We start from the raw sequence: 17,853 nt of genomic DNA, 5'->3' as shown, positions 1-17,853 counted from the left end.
GCTTTTTAATATAAGTAGCTAATTAGTCATTGGTCAAGAGTGATTCACTTTTTACTTTGACAAGTTTGAATGTATAGTCTCTAAAATGTTAGAATCATTTAAATTTCAAATGAGTTTAACCACCAGAATCCCAGATTTCCTTCACTCATTGTCAGTGTTTATATTCAACATACAAGTCAACGGAGCTGTGCTTTGCTATACATTTCTACTCACATCAGGTCCAGATGAGATGCTCCTCTTTACTTCAAAAAGTCTTTAACCTGTGAAACAGGAAGAAATTAAAAATACGTCACAACAGAACATTACACACACGTTCTTGTTCTGGGAACACAACAACATACCGCGTTTGGGAGACACTATAATGCCAATCAGTGGAGAACTCTAACGTAATGTCCAGTTCCCTCTCAAGTGAAATGCACCAGATGCAACCAATTTTCCAATTAAGAAAAACACTCACGAGCTGCGGCAGGTGAGCTAGTAAGTAAAACTCAACGCAGGTTCGGCGACCTCTGGTCGCCTCCTTAACAGTAAGAGTCTATTTCAGCTCTGTGTTTGATTTTTAATGACCTCCCTCATTTTAATGGGATGAGTCTGATTTAGAGTCATACTTCAGAATGAAGAAAGTCTTCCTTCAATTCACCACAAACGCGCGTGCGTGCGTTCGTTCTTCTTGCATTGTGGAATTGATTCATCTCGAAGTGGTTCCGGATTGGTATAAGCGCTACAAATCTGTGGTCGAATGACGCACTGATGTTATGTTAGCTTGAATATCATATGGTCTAAATAACGCAAAGAATCAATTAAATATCGCCTCGCAACTTTTTTCGATAACGTTTAACCAGTTTCAATGAAAAAGATATGGCAACACTGTCCAAACCACAACAGTTCGTTAGTCAGAAACGATTAAATAAATAAACGGGCCCTAACAATCGTGTTGACGGCTTGGCGCGAGTTCCGAAATGCACTCATTCATATTAACAGTGAGAGGGGGTGCACCGTTCCTGGAGGTACTGCAATACCAGGTCGATGCGTGGAGTGGACGGAGCAAGCCCCTTTTCCATCTCCCAGTTCCAAAAATCAATTTAATATATGGTCCCCGGGTAGGGGACGTATCAGATATTAAACTGATAAGAACAGATACTACACTTGATCTTAGCCAAAAGGCCGAGAAGCGATACCCACATTTTGCTCGACCTAGAGTACACTTTCCCAGAAATGTCACTCTCATTAGCGGTTTTACGGAGAAAACTTCCTTTCAATACAAGAAGCCAACAGAAGTACCACTATGCGTCAACAACATATAGCGTGTTATCAAACTACGTTCAACGCAAAAAATAACGAGTATAAGGGTCCGTGATTCAAGGCAATGCATGAACGGCACTGATGACGTCAGCAGCTCTAAGCCAATCAGTATGTCTGAGGAAGCCAAACGCGTTTATTGTGAACTATTATGTATACAGTGAATCCTCACTGATCACGATTACTATGATTTGATGCCATCATACATGGTGGTAGCTTAGTAAAAGTTAGATACATGGGATATTAACTCTTCCTTTGCATCATTGCTAGATCACTAAAAATGTGAGGAAACCGCCACTCTACCGCTCTCTAGTGGTCCCTAATAGCTCGGCAGGGCTTCACTAAGAAGTTTATTTACCATTAGCGCATCAACGAACCAATGCTAAATTCAGGGTATGCCGTGTGCCATGTTTGAATTCCAGATTTCCTCAACCATGCAAACAATCACCCAATAGCAAATAAAATGCATGAACTGAACACAAACATCTGAAATCAATAAGGTTCTACACTGTTGAAACATAATTTTGATGGTATCGTTGTTTCGGGGTATAGGTCATGAATCGGAGTGTTAACGGTTCAAAACGTGGTTTATTCAGAGACAGGGTAAACCGGGTTGCACTCTGGATGTGGTTCATGAAGAATCTCCATACAGTTAATGTTCAGATTACATTGGTAATGGGCGGAGTGGTAAAACCACGACGACAGATTAACCCCGATAGGCTAAACCTGTTCACCACTCCGTGTAGCCGAAGCTATTGAGGACTGGTGTTAGCAGTTAGCACTATATATGTAGTCCAATAAGGTATTTACATGAGCTTCAATGTCATATTGTCTGAATAAAGCATAGAAATTAATTTACTCACATCTTCTTTCGATAACGTGTCTCACCGGTATCAATTTAAATCAACTTGATGCACAATGTTGTTGGTGAAAAACATATTCTTACTTAAAACAACCAATAGCACAACAGTCGATTCACTTGCACAACTCAAGCGTCCCTCCAGTCTAGAACTCTGGCCCTCTTAAGGAGCACCAGAATGGGTGTGGCTCAATTAACCTACGAGCCACAGCTGTAGACTATTAAAGGGCTAACAGGCACACAGGAATATGTGCATCTTTTAAAATATGGTTTAACATAGTGAAGATGCCATTCACATATTCACAGCAACACTATTTTGACCAAGCTAGTCTGAAGACAGCAGGTAGGCCTTTATTAAAGGCTAGAATGCAAATCCTAAAACATAATCAATACACGAGCACAAGGATAGTTAGTCGGCTGAACACACGAGAACAATCAGTTCGTTCGACTGAGTTGTTTATTACCATTATGCTTTAACAATAAATAAAAGTACAAGTGCACAATAAACAGAATGACTAATAATAATAGTATCAAACTATCAAACATTACAGATCATTAACAGTTGTTCACGTATCATTGACTCTCTTTGCGAATTTATTTAAAAGGCGACTAACGACACACTTGCGACTTATTCAGACCATCAGGGAGAACGTGACACACACGTATTCAAACGCTTGATGGGGGTATTCATTCCGAAGCTACTTAGGCATCGCGGTCCAAGGCTCTCGTGCCAACAGCTTCGGGGTCTCTCTACCTCTCCTCGCATCGTCCTGGCAGTCAGTGGGCGTGGTTATGGGGAGGAGGACTCCGCACGAGCGGGAGCGTCACCGTCACCATAGTGATTCACTACAGCCGAACTCACCCAGTGGGAGTTCAGTTGTACAACATCTATTCTGGATTCATCTTAATGGGGTGACTTTTGACATGTGAACACACTTAATGCGTAATGAAAGACAATAATGAACAAAATCCTAGATGAGCTAGAGAGGAGAGCAGAGGTAAGAGAGAGGAGGAGAAGAGAGAGGAGGAAGAGAAGAGAGGAGAGGAGACAAGACAAAGTCACGGTACTCACACACATGGGGGGAACCTTTACATGTAGTCACTGAGACCTGAGTGTTTAATACATGAAGGGTTGCATGGTGGTGATTAAGTTTTACTTGTTCATCAACTATCAACTTTTAAAATTCTTTACCGATATACCATCAATCTCGAGATCATCAAAATGAGTGTTCTAGGCAACAAACACATTAATATTTTGTATTACCCTGAGACATTGATTCTACGGGACACTATTAGACTGGAATGTATCTATTTTAGATAAAGTAGGTAGGCCTAAAAAAATTAAATGAACGTGTAAGGACATTGTGTTTTTTTGTCATTCACTATTCAGAAATAAAAACAGATGGCAATGTTAAAAAACTACAATCATTATTTTGTACAAATTAGTCCTCTTAACATGTTAGTCCTCTTATGTTCTATATAACTGCAACTGTTAACAATTTTATAGCGTTAAATGGGTAAAAAGAGCTGGAAACAAAACAGACAAAATATAATGCGTAATTTAACCATTCATAATGGGTTGAATTCAACAACTGTGATTATATTCTTAAAGAACATCTCCTCGTTAAATGTCAGCAGTAGGCTACGACATTAAAGCAGTTCTCTCAGATCTCACATAGTAGAGATTCTAATTCAGTAAACAACATTAGTTGTTTTGGTTGTTTCTTTGTTTTATTATCAAACAAAGGTCCTAGTCTGTTTGATTGACAGGTGAGATGATCAGGGGGGCAGAGTTGTTAACTCTATAATGACGGGGACATGGGCAGAGGAGTGGATAGAGAGGCTCACTGAAGGTGCAGCCAGTAGCAGAGTAGATATGAACCCTGGCTTCCACATCATAGAAGGAGACCACACCCTCATCATAATCAACAAACACCCCCACCTTCTGGAGCCCAGCTCTCAGAGGGAGACGGACATGAGGGTTATCTCTAAATACCAACCCATCCTTGTAGTAGAGCAGAGTCCAGTAACCCATCTCAGGGGTCCACGTGCTCCCACCTTTTCTGTCGATGGACTCTCTGGCCACTCCTAACCACCAATAAGTCTTGTCTTTAACCTGGACCTCAAAGTAAAATCTCCCTGAGGAGAAGCTCTGCCTCGTGAGAACAAACAAATATGTAAATCTCTTAGGGTTGTCTGGGAGTACCTTCCTCACACCTCCATCATGTACTTGTTTCCCATCCTCAGACAGGATGAGCCAGCGATGAGCTGTATCAGGATCCAGAGTCACATCTACTTCATACTGCTGGACCCTCTTCAGTTCAGCATCATCATGCAGCTTCTTCATCTCCATGTTCAGTGTCTCCTCCAGCTGATCCAGGGATCTCCTCCAGGTCCCTACGTATGACGGAGGATGGACCTCCACCGTGGTCCAGTCCCTGGTGGGTGGAGGATCCTTCAGGGATCTGAAGGTCTGGAGGAAGTGGAGGTGGTCTTTAGTGTGTGAGAGCTGCTTCACCTCTGAGCATCTATTGGTCAGATCTTCTATTTCCTGCTCCAGCTCTTTGATGAGGTCTTCAGCTTGTTTCTCTGTGGATTTCAGTTCCTCTTGAACCGTCTGGTTGAATTCATCGCGGCACTTTTCAACGCAGCCTATCAGAGCAGTGAAGACCTGCCCACCAATGACTATCTCTCTGTCTGCAACTTTGTTGCTCAGTTCTACTCTGTCTTTGATCTCCTTAATCTTTTGTTTCCTCTTCTGGATCAGCTGCGGAACTTCAGCCTCTATCTTCCCCAGCTGGGCCGTCTTCACTTCATATTCCTCCTTCAGAGGTACAACAGGATGGGACTTGTGGTCTGTCTCTGTGCAGAACTGACACACACACACCTGTTCAGTCGGGCAGAAGAGCTCCAGAAGTCGGTCGTGTTTCTTACACATCCTGTCTTCCAGACGGTCCATAGGCTCGACCAGCCGATGTCCCTTCAGGACTGTGACTCTCTGATGTGGCTCCAGGTGGGTTTGGCAGAAAGACATAAAACACACTAGGCAGGACTTCACTGCCTTCTGCTGGGTCCCAGTACAGACGTCACAGGGAACTTCTGCTGGTTCAACACAAGGCTGCTCTTTAACTCGTACGGTTGTCCTAAACTGAGCAGCCAGCTCTGATAAGAGGGTATTGACCTGTGGATCAGGTTTTGTGTCGAAAATCTTGTTGCAAACAGGACATTTGTACTTGACTTGTTCATCCCAGAACTTTGTAATACAGGTTCTGCAGAAGTTGTGTCCACACGGTGTGGTAACTGGGCTGCTGAACACATCCAGACAGATGGAACATGAAAAGTCCTCCTCAGACCAGGAAGTGTTAGCAGAGGCCATTCCTAGACACAGATGAAAAGGTTTATGTATTGAGCAGTTTTATATTTCTAATTCCATCAATTCCTTATCTTGTGCTGCTTTACTCACCTTGTTGTGGTTTCTGACAATTTGTTCCAAAATGCGTTTTGTTTTTCTCCTGCAAGAGAGAACTGCTTCCACGTCGGTTGGTTTTGGTTTCTATGAATGTTAAGTTTCGTTTCCCGAAGACATGCTCTCCTCCCCTCGCCTTACATTTGGCTCCGCCCCTAATACCTGGCTCCTCCCCTAACCCCTGGCTCCGCCCCCACGGACACGGTTCCCTGACGTCTCAACCTGAACGTGGGCAGTAAGCACATTCATGAACTGTCTAGGCTACCTCATATTCGCTGTGTGTTCTCTTATTTGCAGCATTAAAATATTTTCAACCATTAAAAGACAGGAAACAGAGAGCCCGGGAAAACAAGAAATGTTGATTATTTCTTAGGGATTTGTGCTGTGATTAAGAACTTATTATATTCGACTTGAATTAAACTGTGGCTGTTATTTTCACCACATTTTTTATAAAACAACACTCTCATCTGCTATTATGGTTGTGCTATTAACCGCGGAGTCATGTGACTCGGGGCAGACGAACCAGACCGACGAGTTCGCCTTCAGTCAGAGACAACAAGCACTTCTTTTGTTGCCTCCATGAGGCAGTTAATTCTGCTGAATTAAAAAGAGGTTTACCTAGAAAATTCACAATTCATAAGTTGATAGACTGTATTAATTATAACAGTATTGTGGGGATCGCGAGAAGCAGCGAAACGTGGGGACAAGTTCTTTCGCTCTCTGCAAGTGGAGAACTTTATTCACAAATTCAATGATGAAATAACCCCCCGCCCCCTCTGATAAAAATATTCCTGTTCTGTTCCCAACACAGAATGTTAACCTGTAGTTTTTACCAGTTTGCAGGTTCACAATGTGATTGGTGTGTATTAGGTGGAGGGCTTCTATCGGTGGTTTGTAGAAGTATATTATGCAGAATGGTCACCAGGGGGACCCCTTGGTGCTCGGTCTGGGTCGCTACGCGCTGGTTGTTATCTGGATTATAATAAAGTATACGACATTGAGTCATAAGTCTGCCGTGTGCGCTTCCAGTTATCTGCATAAACAGTTTAGAACTAAATAGTGTTTGAAACACGACAGTACCCATTAGTTATATTGAAGTCCTGAGTTACTGTATGGAGAAATCGAAATGCATGATATTAATGATAATGAAGTCATAATATGAAGAGACAAATAAATACAAATTCCGCCTTATTCTGCTTCAACATGTCCAAGGTGACCCTCTGATGATTTTCAAGAGTTTTAAATGTGGCATTTTTTTATGATTTGTTGCGGCTGAAGACCGACCGCCCGCCCTCATGAGTAAACACCCTCCCTGTGTTGGACATTTGTATCCAAATTACAAGGAGCAGGGAGGGGTTAGAAAGTGTTTAATAATACAGGATGGCTGAAGACATTAGGGATCAAACCCGGAACCTTTCAGCTGGGAGTTGAATTCTCTCACCACCACACACACACACACACACACACACACACACACACACACACACACACACACACACACACACACTATAGATATTTTACACAAGCTGTTATAAGAATAACCATTCAATTATATCGGTACTAAAGTAACCATAATAACAAAAGTACCATAGTTGTTGACGTGTGGGGAGGCAATGTCTCCAGAGGTCTGAGCTGGTCCACCACGCCACCAGTGAGGTGAGGAAGAGGCGGAGGGAGGGACTGAAGACTGGGCCCACGTCAGGGGGCAGGACCCCATAGAGACCTGCTGGGACCCAGGGGGCTGAAGGACCTTCCAGGTGTGCTGCTAGGAGAACCAACAGAGAGCTCTGGAGGAACATCTGCTCAGCTTGGAGGATTGAGACTGAAGGAACAGAATGAATCACCGGCTGAACACACCACAACATTCAGTGGGTTGGACTGAGTTGTTTATTACCATTATGCTTTAACAACAAACATAACTGAACAATAGTCACTTACAAGTACATCATAAACAGAATGACTAAAGAATAGTACCAAACATTACAGATCGTTAACAGTTGTGCACGTATCTTTGATCCTATGAGTGCCTTTATTTCTGAAAGGCGACTAACGACACACTTGGAGACTTATTTAGACCATAAGTAATGTAATGTACGACAATAATGAACACAATCTGAGTTACAGACTAGAGCAGAGGTAAGAGAGAGGAGGAGGAGAAGAGAGAAGAGAGAGAAGAGGAGGAGAAGAGAGAGGAGGAGAAGAAAGAGGAGAGAGAGGAGAGAGAAGAGGATGGAGAGGAGAGGAGAGCTGACAAGACAAAGTCACGGTACTCACACACATTGGGAGAATCTTTACATGTAGCCACCGTGAGCTTTGTTTAAGTGTGTAATGTATGAGGGGTTGTTGTATGGTGGAGATTAAGTCAATTACTGGTTAAAAAATGAAAGAAGTTTACAAATTTGCAGTGATTTTAAACATCCTAGCAATCTCAAAATGATCAAAATATGGATTTTGTCAACAAACTAATTTATTTTTTGTCTCCCACTGAGAGAAAGTATTTCTACAAAACACTGTTGGACTGGATTGTACCGATTCCAGTGAAAAGATCACTTAAAAAGATAATGTAGAAGGAAATGTCAGCAGTACGACATTAAAGCAGTTCTCTCAGATCTCACATAGTAGAGATTCTAATTCAGCAAACAACATTAGTTGTTTTGGTTGTTTCTTTGTTTTATTATCAAACAAAGGTCCTAGTCTGTTTGATTGACAGGTGAGATGATCAGGGGGGCAGAGTTGTTACCTTCATAACAACGGGGACCTGGGTAGAGGATTGGATAGAGAGGCTCACTGAAGGTGCAGCCAGTAGCAGAGTAGATATGAACCCTGGCTTCCACATCATAGAAGGAGACCACACCCTCATCATAATCAACAAACACCCCCACCTTCTGGAGCCCAGCTCTCAGAGGGAGACAGAGAGGAGGGTTATCTATAAATACAAAGCTATCCTTGTAGTAGAAAAGAGTCCAGTAACCCGTCTCAGGGGTCCATGTGGTCTCACCTTTTCTGTCGATGGACTCTCTGACCAATCCTAACCACCATGCAGTCTTGTCTTTAACCTGTACCTCAAAGTAAAATCTCCCTGAGGAGAAGCTCTGCCTTGTGAGAACCAATGTAGACTTTGTAAATCTCTTAGGGTTGTCTGGGAGTACCTTTGCTACGCCTCCACAATGTACTTGTTTCCCTTCCTCAGACAGGATGAGCTTGGGATGAACTGTATCAGGATCCAGAGTCACATCTACTTCATACTGCTGGACCCTCTTCAGTACAGCATCATCAAACAGCTTCTTCATCTCCATGTTCAGTGTCTCCTCCAGCTGATCCAGGGATCTCCTCAAGGTCCCTACGTATGACGGAGGACGGACCTCCACCGTGGTCCAGTCCCTGGTGGGTGGAGGATCCTTCAGGGATCTGAAGGTCTGGAGGAAGTGGAGGTGGTCTTTAGTGTGTGAGAGCTGCTTCACCTCCAAGCATCTATTGGTCAGATCTTCTATTTCCTGCTCCAGCTCTTTGATGAGGTCTTCAGCTTGTTTCTCTGTGGATTTCAGTTCCTCTTCAACCGTTTGGTTGAATTCATCCCGGCACTTTTCAACACAGCCTATCAGAGCAGTGAAGACCTGCCTACCAATGGCTATCTCTCTGTCTGCAACTTTGTTACTCAGTTCTACTCTGTCTTTGACCTCCTTAATCTTTTGTTTCCTCTCCTGGATCATCTGTGGAACGTCAGCCTCTATCTTCCCCAGTTGGGCCTTCTTCACTTCATATTCCTCCTTCAGAGGTACAACAGGATGGGACTTGTGGTCTGTCTCTGTGCACAACAGACACACACACACCTCTTCAGTCTGGCAGAAGAGCTCCAGAAGTCGGTTGTGTTTCTTACACATCCTGTCTTCCAGACGGTCCATAGGCTCGACCAGCCGATGTTTCTTCAGGACTGCGACTCTCTGATGTGGCTCCAGGTGGGTTTGGCAGAAAGACATAAAACACACTAGGCAGGACTTCACAGCCTTCTGCTGGGTCCCAGTACAGACGTCACAGGGAACTTCTGCTGGTTCAACACAAGGCTGCTCTTTAACTCGTACGGTTGTTCTAAACTGAGCAGCCAGCTCTGATAAGAGGGTACACTCAAAAAAATGAACTAGGGCATGTGTTTGATTAGCAAGCTAGAATTATGTTAACATGAAATGATTGAAACATGTTTTTCGTCATTACATGATTCATTCTTGTTCATAATAGCTGATTTTAAGAAAATGCAGATCAATTAGAAACATATATATCAATCCAATGTGAAGTGGATTAATCAAGACAATGGGTGTGTTCGAAACCGCCTACTTGCTTACTGCTTACTACCTACTAAATATTTGGCTTACTTCTCGAATCCTTAAATAATGATTGAGTAATCCATTTGAGTAATCGACGTTCAGAAGACCTTCCTTACTTAACCACCTCAGATGACGTGAATCAAATGACGCGTCAATAACCTACCGGCCGGGCGCCGTTAATAAATATTATAAATAAACATATAAACGTCACATTTAACGTCACAGTACACCTTCAACCTAAGGATTTGCGGTGATATGTTAAAACAATTATTAAACAATTATTAAAAGCACTGCTGCTGCGGCTCCCCGTTTAGCGCCATTGCTTCCACTGTTCTTTTGAATAGACGCAGTGCATTCTGGGGCGGTTGAGTACGTCTAGTAAGCTAGCGATGCTTACTCAAAATCTTTCCGGAAGTAGAAGACATTCGGATACTACTCGCTTACCTAAACTCGCTTACTAAGTTCTCGCTTACTCAATTTGACGTCATAGTTAGTAGGAGTAGTAAGCAAGTACGCGGTTTCGAACACACCCAATGACTGTTGTACTGTGAGCTATTGCTCATGCTCGTTCCCGCCCTTGACCGACCGGATGACACGGACTGATACCTACGGACGACTAGCACTTGCTCCATATTTATCGTATAGCATCCTTCAATTTACGAGGTAAGTAATTCATATCTATAATCACGAATGTATATTATTTAACCGTGTGAGTGTTAAATTGTACTTATTAGCCCTTATGATACATTTCCGAGAAAATTTCTCAAGTTTTCTCTGTCACTCGTTTCCTAGTTAGCGGTAAGTAGCTCAACTCCGCCTTGCTAGGTTTCTATAATTTACATCCATGGACCACCCGAGTATTCTCAAAGTAGATTTTCGTGCTTCGTATTGAAAGAAATGGCAATGTATGTGTATACAACCAGATTTGTAAGTACTCATGCGAGAGACACGTGTGCATGGGTAGTGGGGGAGTGCTAGCACATGGTCATAGCCATGGTGTTAGTGCACGTGTGCATCAGTGTTAATTTCGTTGTGTTAATGACACGTTGACGAGCTAAAAAAAAGTTCTTTGATAATAAAAACTATGACGAAATGTAAGTTTAGTTTTCGTTGACGAGATGAGACACGACTAAAATGTTGGTGGTGCTATGGACATTCAAAATGCATGATATTTTCCAATCATTACCCTCCCGTAAGGTTCTTATGGGACGGATCTTAGCTACAGAGGCGGGCCGTCAGGGCCAGCAAAGCCTTCTCTGCTGGACTCGAACCTTTCAGAACAATACATTATTTTTATTAGACATATAATTGATACCTTTTAATATATATATATTTTTTCATACTATCTATTTTGCGACGAAGCGGCCGTGCGAACCCGACAAGCATGATTGGCCGGCCCACGGGAGGCCGCGGCCCCTATGACATCTGCCCGAATGCCAGACCGTCCAGTCCGTCGCTGGCTCTAATATATATATTATCGTGCTGGAGGCAACGCAACTGAAGGAAAAATAAATAAATACGTATTTAGACTTATGTGAACAAACTTATTAAAATAGAATGAAAAAAAAAAAAAAAAAATATATATATATATATATATATATATATATATATGTGTTAAAAGGTATCAATTATATATTTAATAAAAATAATGTATTGTTCTGAAAGGTTCTAGTCCAGCAGAGAAGGCTTTGCTGGCCCTGACGGCCCGCCTCTGTAGCTAAGGTCCGTCCTATTTACTGGAGGAGTGAACATTGTTTCATGTTTCCGTTGCATAAGAACCTTACGGGAGGGTAATGATTGGAAAATATCATGCATTTTGAATGTCCAAATAGCACACCACCAACATTTTAGTCGCGTCTCATCTCTCATCTTCAGTTGCGTTGCCTCCAGCGCGATAATATATATATATATTAGAGCCAGCAACGGTCTGGCATTCGGGCAGATGCCATAGGGGCCGCGGCCTCCCGTGGGCCGGCCAATCATGCTTGTCGGGTTCGACAGTGAGGAACAGTGAGGACCGTCAGTCTTTATGCATATTAAAGTTAGAGAGTTCATCACCAATGGGGCTATTGTATTGTATTTGTATTGTATTGCATTGTATTTATCTATTTCCCTACACAGTAATAGCTAAATGATATGGGGATAACGTGAATAATAATAATAAAAAACATTTACCAGTTATAATTATTTATAATTCGAAATTTGTCCGATACTAGGGTCTGTAGCATATAACCACATTGTCTGATTACGAAGACGAATCACCGCGCCATTCGTTTCACAATATAAACATTGCTTGTGTTTATAACATTTTAAAACTGTTCATCTTTCTTTTTTTTTCACCAGAAATACATCAGAAAAGTAGCTGTCCCCCTGCTCAGATTTTTGTCTGCTGATACCTTTAGCCTCACATGGTAAGTTAATATTTGTATCAAATTGTTTATCCATTTGTACAAACATAAATAAACATAACATTAAGCTGATATCACTGTTAAATAATTTTTGCAAACTGAATTTACTCATTCCTGAGGTTGCCTTATGAGTATTTGCTCACATTTTTTTATAAGGCCTTGCTGTTAACAGAGTTCCTTCAGTTTTATCTGTTCAACATTTGATACTACATTGTGCTGTTAATACAAACTCATCACCTGCATCAATATATAAGCTAAAATAAAAAGTCCACTTGCAAAATTCCTAGATTCTTCGCTCAGAAGATGTGTTAAAGTGCTGACCTGTAGCTTGCTATTTCATGTGAGGAAATGTAGTTTGCATGTTGTCTATGATCATATCTTAAATGTTTTAATGATGCTTGAAATTACAATATTGAGTCTCACTTATTTAGCAAAAAAAATAACAATAAAACTCCGCCATTAACGTGTTGTGTGGCATGCATGTGTGGGGGGGATGCAAAGTACTGTCCTTTTTCGTCATAATAAATATCCTGCTTATTTATTTATTTATTTATTTATCAAGATCACATTCCCTTGACATGTTGTATATGAATTATTTGCTAATCTTTATTTTTATTTTTTTTGTTACAGTGACCTGACCTCTATGTGGCAGTGCAGACATTGTGTAACCAGAGAGATTAGCAGGTACAAATTACTGAAACATTATAAACTACATCATCATTATGGGAGAGGCCAACAATATCAATGCATATATGTAAATTGTCCTTGCACATTCAGGACGTGGACTGGACTCCGAACCCATGTCTATAAAGCTCATTCATTCCAACCTACACAGACTGCTTTGAATTCAGTAACATTTAAATGTGAGGTATGCGGACGTGGTGACCTCTCTACTGAGAGGGATTTCTTTGTTCACATTGGGACACATCTGCGAAGTTGTGAGACGGTTGGTTGTGTATTTCTTGGATGCTCTTTCCAAACCAATATTAATAGTACATTTAACACTCACAAAAAGAGAAAGCATCATCCACACACACTGCAAGATTTTAAAACCAGTGTGATTAAGTTTGTGAACCCCGTTGAAGGACCGGTTGCCTCTGACGGTGTTGGGACTGGCTATCCAGCTGATGTGTCATTTGATGAAGTTGAGGCTGAGACAGTGACAGTAAAGGAAATTGGAGCTGTGGAAAATCTGCCAGAAGTTATTGAGCGGAAAATAGCAGCAATGTTGTTAAAATTAGAACATATATTTCATATTCCTGCAAAAGGTGTGGATGAGTTATTGGAAGAGTTGCATTTTCTAAGTTCAGCTAGTGTACCTGTCACAAAGCATACAATTACAGAAATCTTCAAGAGCCATAACCTCAATATTGGTCCAGCAGTTGTCGAAGAACTTGCTAATTCTGTATGCGTCTCTAACCCTGTCTCTAAAAGTTTTGAAAGGTCTGGCCCTCTTGCCACATCCTATAAAAGAAAAAAATATTACAAGGTTCATTTTAGAGTTGTTGAAGCGACCGAGTATATTTTATCTGTGGAACAAAGGAGGTCATTTCAATATGTCCCATTATTACAGTTATTGCAGGAAGTACTGAGTCACAATAAAATACTGGATAAAGTGATTGAAGAACACACAGCTCAAATAAATAGAGAAGCTTTGCATGGTGATCAACGAGTTTACAGGTCTTTTCGAGATGGTGAAAATGACAAAACAAATAGCTTTCTAGCTGTTGATGAGTTGAGAATTTCCATAAAACTTTACATCGACGAATTTGAGGTTTGTAATCCTCTTGGGACCTCTCGCAAAAAGCACAAGCTTTGTGGGGTGTATTGGGTTTTGGACAATTTGCCGCCTGGCTCTCATTCTGCTCTCTCATCAATTTATTTAGCTGTTCTTTGTAAAAGTGACGATTTGAGGAAATTCGGTTTCAAAGAAGTGTTGGATCCACTTTTGAAAGATCTGGTAATTCTGGAGGAGCATGGTTTGTTCATCAGTCAATTGAATAAGTGTATCAAAGGCACTGTGAGTTGCGTAATAGCTGATAACCTAGGTGCCCATGGCCTGACAGGTTTTGTAGAAAGTTTCTCTGGTGAATACATCTGTAGATTCTGTACAGCTAAGAAAACAGAAATTCAGTCGTTGACAGCTGGTCGTTTTGAGCGCAGAACGCTGGAACTTCATGATGCACACTTAAAGTGTGCATTGGAAAAGGCAAGTGCATACTGTGGTGTTAAACGTGAATGTGTTCTGAGCAAGGCTCTATCACATTTTCATCTTACTGCAGGTTATCCTCCAGATCTTGCCCATGATCTTTTTGAGGGCATTATACCTGTAGAGCTAGCTCATTGTTTCTTTTGATTTCAAAAAAGTATTTCACTTTAGAAAAACTTAACAATTTGATCAAAACTTTTGAATATAAATGGGCAGATAAAACAAATCGTCCTGCTGCAATACCACAGACTTTCTCTGTAAAAAAAAGCATTGGTGGAAATGCACACGAGAATTGGGCTCTGCTTCGATTGTTGCCTCTGATCATTGGTCCACTTGTTCCGGAGGATGAACCTGTATGGCATGTTGTTTTGGATCTAAAGGACATAGTGGAGCTTGTTGTAGCCCCTGTCCACTCTGATGAGTTAATAGCTTACCTCGAGTTCAAAATTGAACATTGAACATCGCCTGAGATACCAAGACCTTTTTCCCAACAACCGTCTTCTCCCTAAACATCATTTTTTGGAGCACTATCCTGCTCTGATTCACCAATTTGGCCCTCTTGTCCATGCATGGACTATGAGATTTGAGGCAAAACATAGTGTCTTCAAACAGATTGCTCGCCATACCAACTGTTTCAAAAACATATCTCTCACTCTTGCAAGAAAACATCAGCTTGCAATTGCCTCTGACTTGCACTGTCTTCACCATAGGACACCTTTGTCGGTAACAAGTGTCTCATCAGTACCCGTGGATGTTTTGCAAGGTGACATTGCAGCTGCTATTAAGCAAAGATTACCAGATGAGACTGATGTCCACATTACAAACTTTGCTTCATACAATGGAATGAATTACAACAAAGGAATGATTCTTGTCCATAGGCAATTATTTGGTCTGCCCGAGTTAGCTGAAATTCTGCAGATTTGTATTTTGCAAGGCAAGATATATTTTATTGTAAAAAAGTTCTCTAGTTGGTATAGAGAGCATTTTCAAGCTTTTGAATTGGACACGTCACATGTGAGAGAGGTGGCTCTGATTGAGCATGGGGAACTACTCGATGACTACCCGTTAGCTGCCTATTCAGTGGGATGCCTGCGTCTGGTTTCTCTGAAGAGACACACTAACTTGCACGGATAATGGGAGTAATGTTTGTAAGTATTCACACCCACAATCAACCCAATCATGTTCTCATCATAGACTGTTATCTTCAAGGTGAAGTCAAAATCAATACATTTCTTCGATGTAAACGATGTACATATTATATCCCACAGAACACAGACACCGAGGTCAGCGCCTGCAAGGCACAAACTGTGCTGGGAGTCTATGCAATGAAAAGGCAAGGCGCGGAGCCTGGAGACGAACTAGAGGACGTTGGCGTCCTCATCGAGAGAGAGGAGGTGATCAGCGATCTTGGCAACATCGGGATGGCCTTCGTGCTTTTATTTGGACTGATTTACTGCCTTAACTTAACCTACCCAGCAGACCTCAAGTGTACATTCGAAGTGGTACAGAAAATTCTTCTCAATCTGGATGGGCAGAGGCTGTCCTCAAAGGCACAGTTCCTAAAAAATAAGCTGATGGAGTGAATTCCCTCCAGATGGACAGTCTGTGGAGATTTATTTTTATTTTTATAAGTTTAAAACTAGTTCAGAGGGTCTTGCATGTTTGTTGAGCAGAGAATCTTTTTTTGATGATGGTGTGTGTGTGTGTGCGTGTCTGCGTGCCTGCCTGCGTGTGTGTGCGTACCTGCGTGTGTACCTGCGTGTGTACCTGCCCGTGTATATCTGCGTGTAAATGCATTTGGGTAAAAAAATCTATGGTGATACCGTACAAATATTCTTTTTTGTGTGTGCGTCTGCGTGCCTGCGTGTGTGTGCGTACCTGCGGGTTTTTTTTGTGTGCGTCTGTGTGCCTGCGTATGCGTGCCTGCGTATGCGTGCCTGCATCTGCGTGTGTGTGCGTGCCTGCGTGTGCGTACCTGCGTGTGCGTACCTGCGCGTGTGTACCTGTGTTTTTTTTTGTGTGTGCGTCTGCGTGCCTGCGTGTGCGTGCCTGCGTATGCGTGCCTGCGTCTGCGTGCGTGCCTGCGTGTGCGTACCTGCGTGTGTGTACCTGCGTGCGTGTACCTGCGTTTTTTTTTGTGTGTGCGTCTGCGTGCCTGCGCCTGCGTGTGTGCATGCCTGCGTGTGCGTACCTGCGTGTGTGTACCTGCGGTTTTTTTTGTTTGTGCGTCTGCGTGCCTGTGCCTGCGTGCGTGTGCGTACCTGCGTGTGCGTGCCTGCGTGTGCGTACCTGCGTGTGCGTGCCTGCGTATGCGTGCATGCGTCTGCGTGCGTGCCTGCGTGTGCGTACCTGCGTGTGCGTACCTGCGTGTGTGTACCTGCGGTTTTTTTTGTGTGTGCGTCTGCATGCCTGCGTATGCGTGCCTGCGTCTGCGTGCGCGTACCTGCGTGTGTGTACCTGCGTGTGTGTACCTGCGGTTTTTTTTGTGCCTGCGTGCTTGTGCGTACCTGCGTGTGCGTAGCTGCGTGTGTGTACCTGCGTTTTTTTTTGTGTGCGTCTGCGTGCCTGCGTCTGCGTACCTGCGTGTGTGTACCTGCGTGTACATGCATTTGGGTAAAAACAATACGAGTCTGTATGTGTGTGTGTGCACCTGCATTACATCGGTTTTTCAGACCAAATGTTGAATAAAATTGTAAAATTTGAATTTGTATGCTATCTATTATGCACATTTGTTCGTATACAATACATTCTTGTACTAGGAATGAAAGAAACACTTGCAAGATCAACATTAGTTAAACTGACAAACCCCGCATGAATTACTACAACAAGGTGAAATTATGTTGGACTAAGTTGTTTGACCAATAATATAATACATTTAAATTTATTTGATAAAAAAAACCTGCAAATTAGTTTAATTTAAATATTAAAATTATGTTCAAATAACATGATTAAGGTTCGCTGACATAACATGATTTGTTTAGGTGACATGATAAAATCATGTTGGTTCAATGAAGTACAAACAAATAAATTCAACAAGATGCAAATTAGTTGAATGAAAATATTAACATTATGTTCAACCTACACATGTACAATGTGTTCAAATAACATGATTAAGATTCGCTGACATAACATGATTTGTTTACGTGGAATTTAGGTGGCAAACAGGACATTTGTACTTGACTTGTTCATCCCAGAACTTTGTAATACAGGTTCTGCAGAAGTTGTGTCCACATGGTGTGGTAACTGGGCTGCTGAACACATCCAGACAGATGGAACATGAAAAGTCCTCCTCA

At 42.0% G+C, this 17,853-nt stretch overlaps 2 protein-coding genes, 1 long non-coding RNA gene and 1 other non-coding gene across 5 annotated transcripts; 1 reads left to right on the top strand and 3 right to left on the bottom strand.

Annotated features, from left to right (window-relative positions):
• Positions 1–985: 985 nt before the first annotated feature.
• On the bottom strand, positions 986–1,176 carry LOC115534920 (U2 spliceosomal RNA). Its single transcript, XR_003974385.1, has one exon. It is a non-coding gene; the product is annotated as a U2 spliceosomal RNA (small nuclear RNA).
• A 1,317-nt stretch (positions 1,177–2,493) lies between these two features.
• LOC115534718 (E3 ubiquitin-protein ligase TRIM39-like) lies at positions 2,494–5,748 on the bottom strand. Its single transcript, XM_030345894.1, has 2 exons — positions 5,622–5,748; positions 2,494–5,536 (listed from the first exon to the last, which is right to left on the bottom strand). The coding sequence occupies exon 2, from the start codon at positions 5,532–5,534 to the stop codon at positions 3,909–3,911; it is 1,626 nt and encodes a 541-aa protein (XP_030201754.1). The 5' UTR covers positions 5,535–5,536; positions 5,622–5,748; the 3' UTR covers positions 2,494–3,908.
• A 1,745-nt stretch (positions 5,749–7,493) lies between these two features.
• On the bottom strand, positions 7,494–9,664 carry LOC115534906 (zinc finger protein RFP-like; the record flags this gene model as incomplete). The annotated part of the gene is made up of 1 exon (XM_030346194.1): positions 7,494–9,664. A coding segment is annotated over one exon (1,350 nt), but the record flags the coding sequence as incomplete, so codon positions are not given.
• An 852-nt stretch (positions 9,665–10,516) lies between these two features.
• On the top strand, positions 10,517–15,892 carry LOC115534907 (uncharacterized). 2 transcript variants are annotated; one of them, XR_003974381.1, is made up of 4 exons: positions 10,517–10,606; positions 12,287–12,354; positions 12,982–13,035; positions 15,829–15,892. It is a non-coding gene; the product is annotated as an uncharacterized LOC115534907 (long non-coding RNA). The 2 variants fall into 2 exon arrangements; XR_003974380.1 differs by lacking the exon at positions 10,517–10,606 and having other exon boundaries at positions 12,252–12,354.
• The last annotated feature ends 1,961 nt before the right edge of the window (positions 15,893–17,853 follow it).

The sequence above is a fragment of the Gadus morhua genome, chromosome 21, assembly GCF_902167405.1.
Source record: "Gadus morhua chromosome 21, gadMor3.0, whole genome shotgun sequence".
Classification (NCBI taxonomy): Eukaryota; Metazoa; Chordata; class Actinopteri; order Gadiformes; family Gadidae; genus Gadus; species Gadus morhua.
The sequence above is the reverse complement of the archived record's forward strand: the minus strand, read 5'-3'. Positions and strand labels throughout refer to the sequence as shown.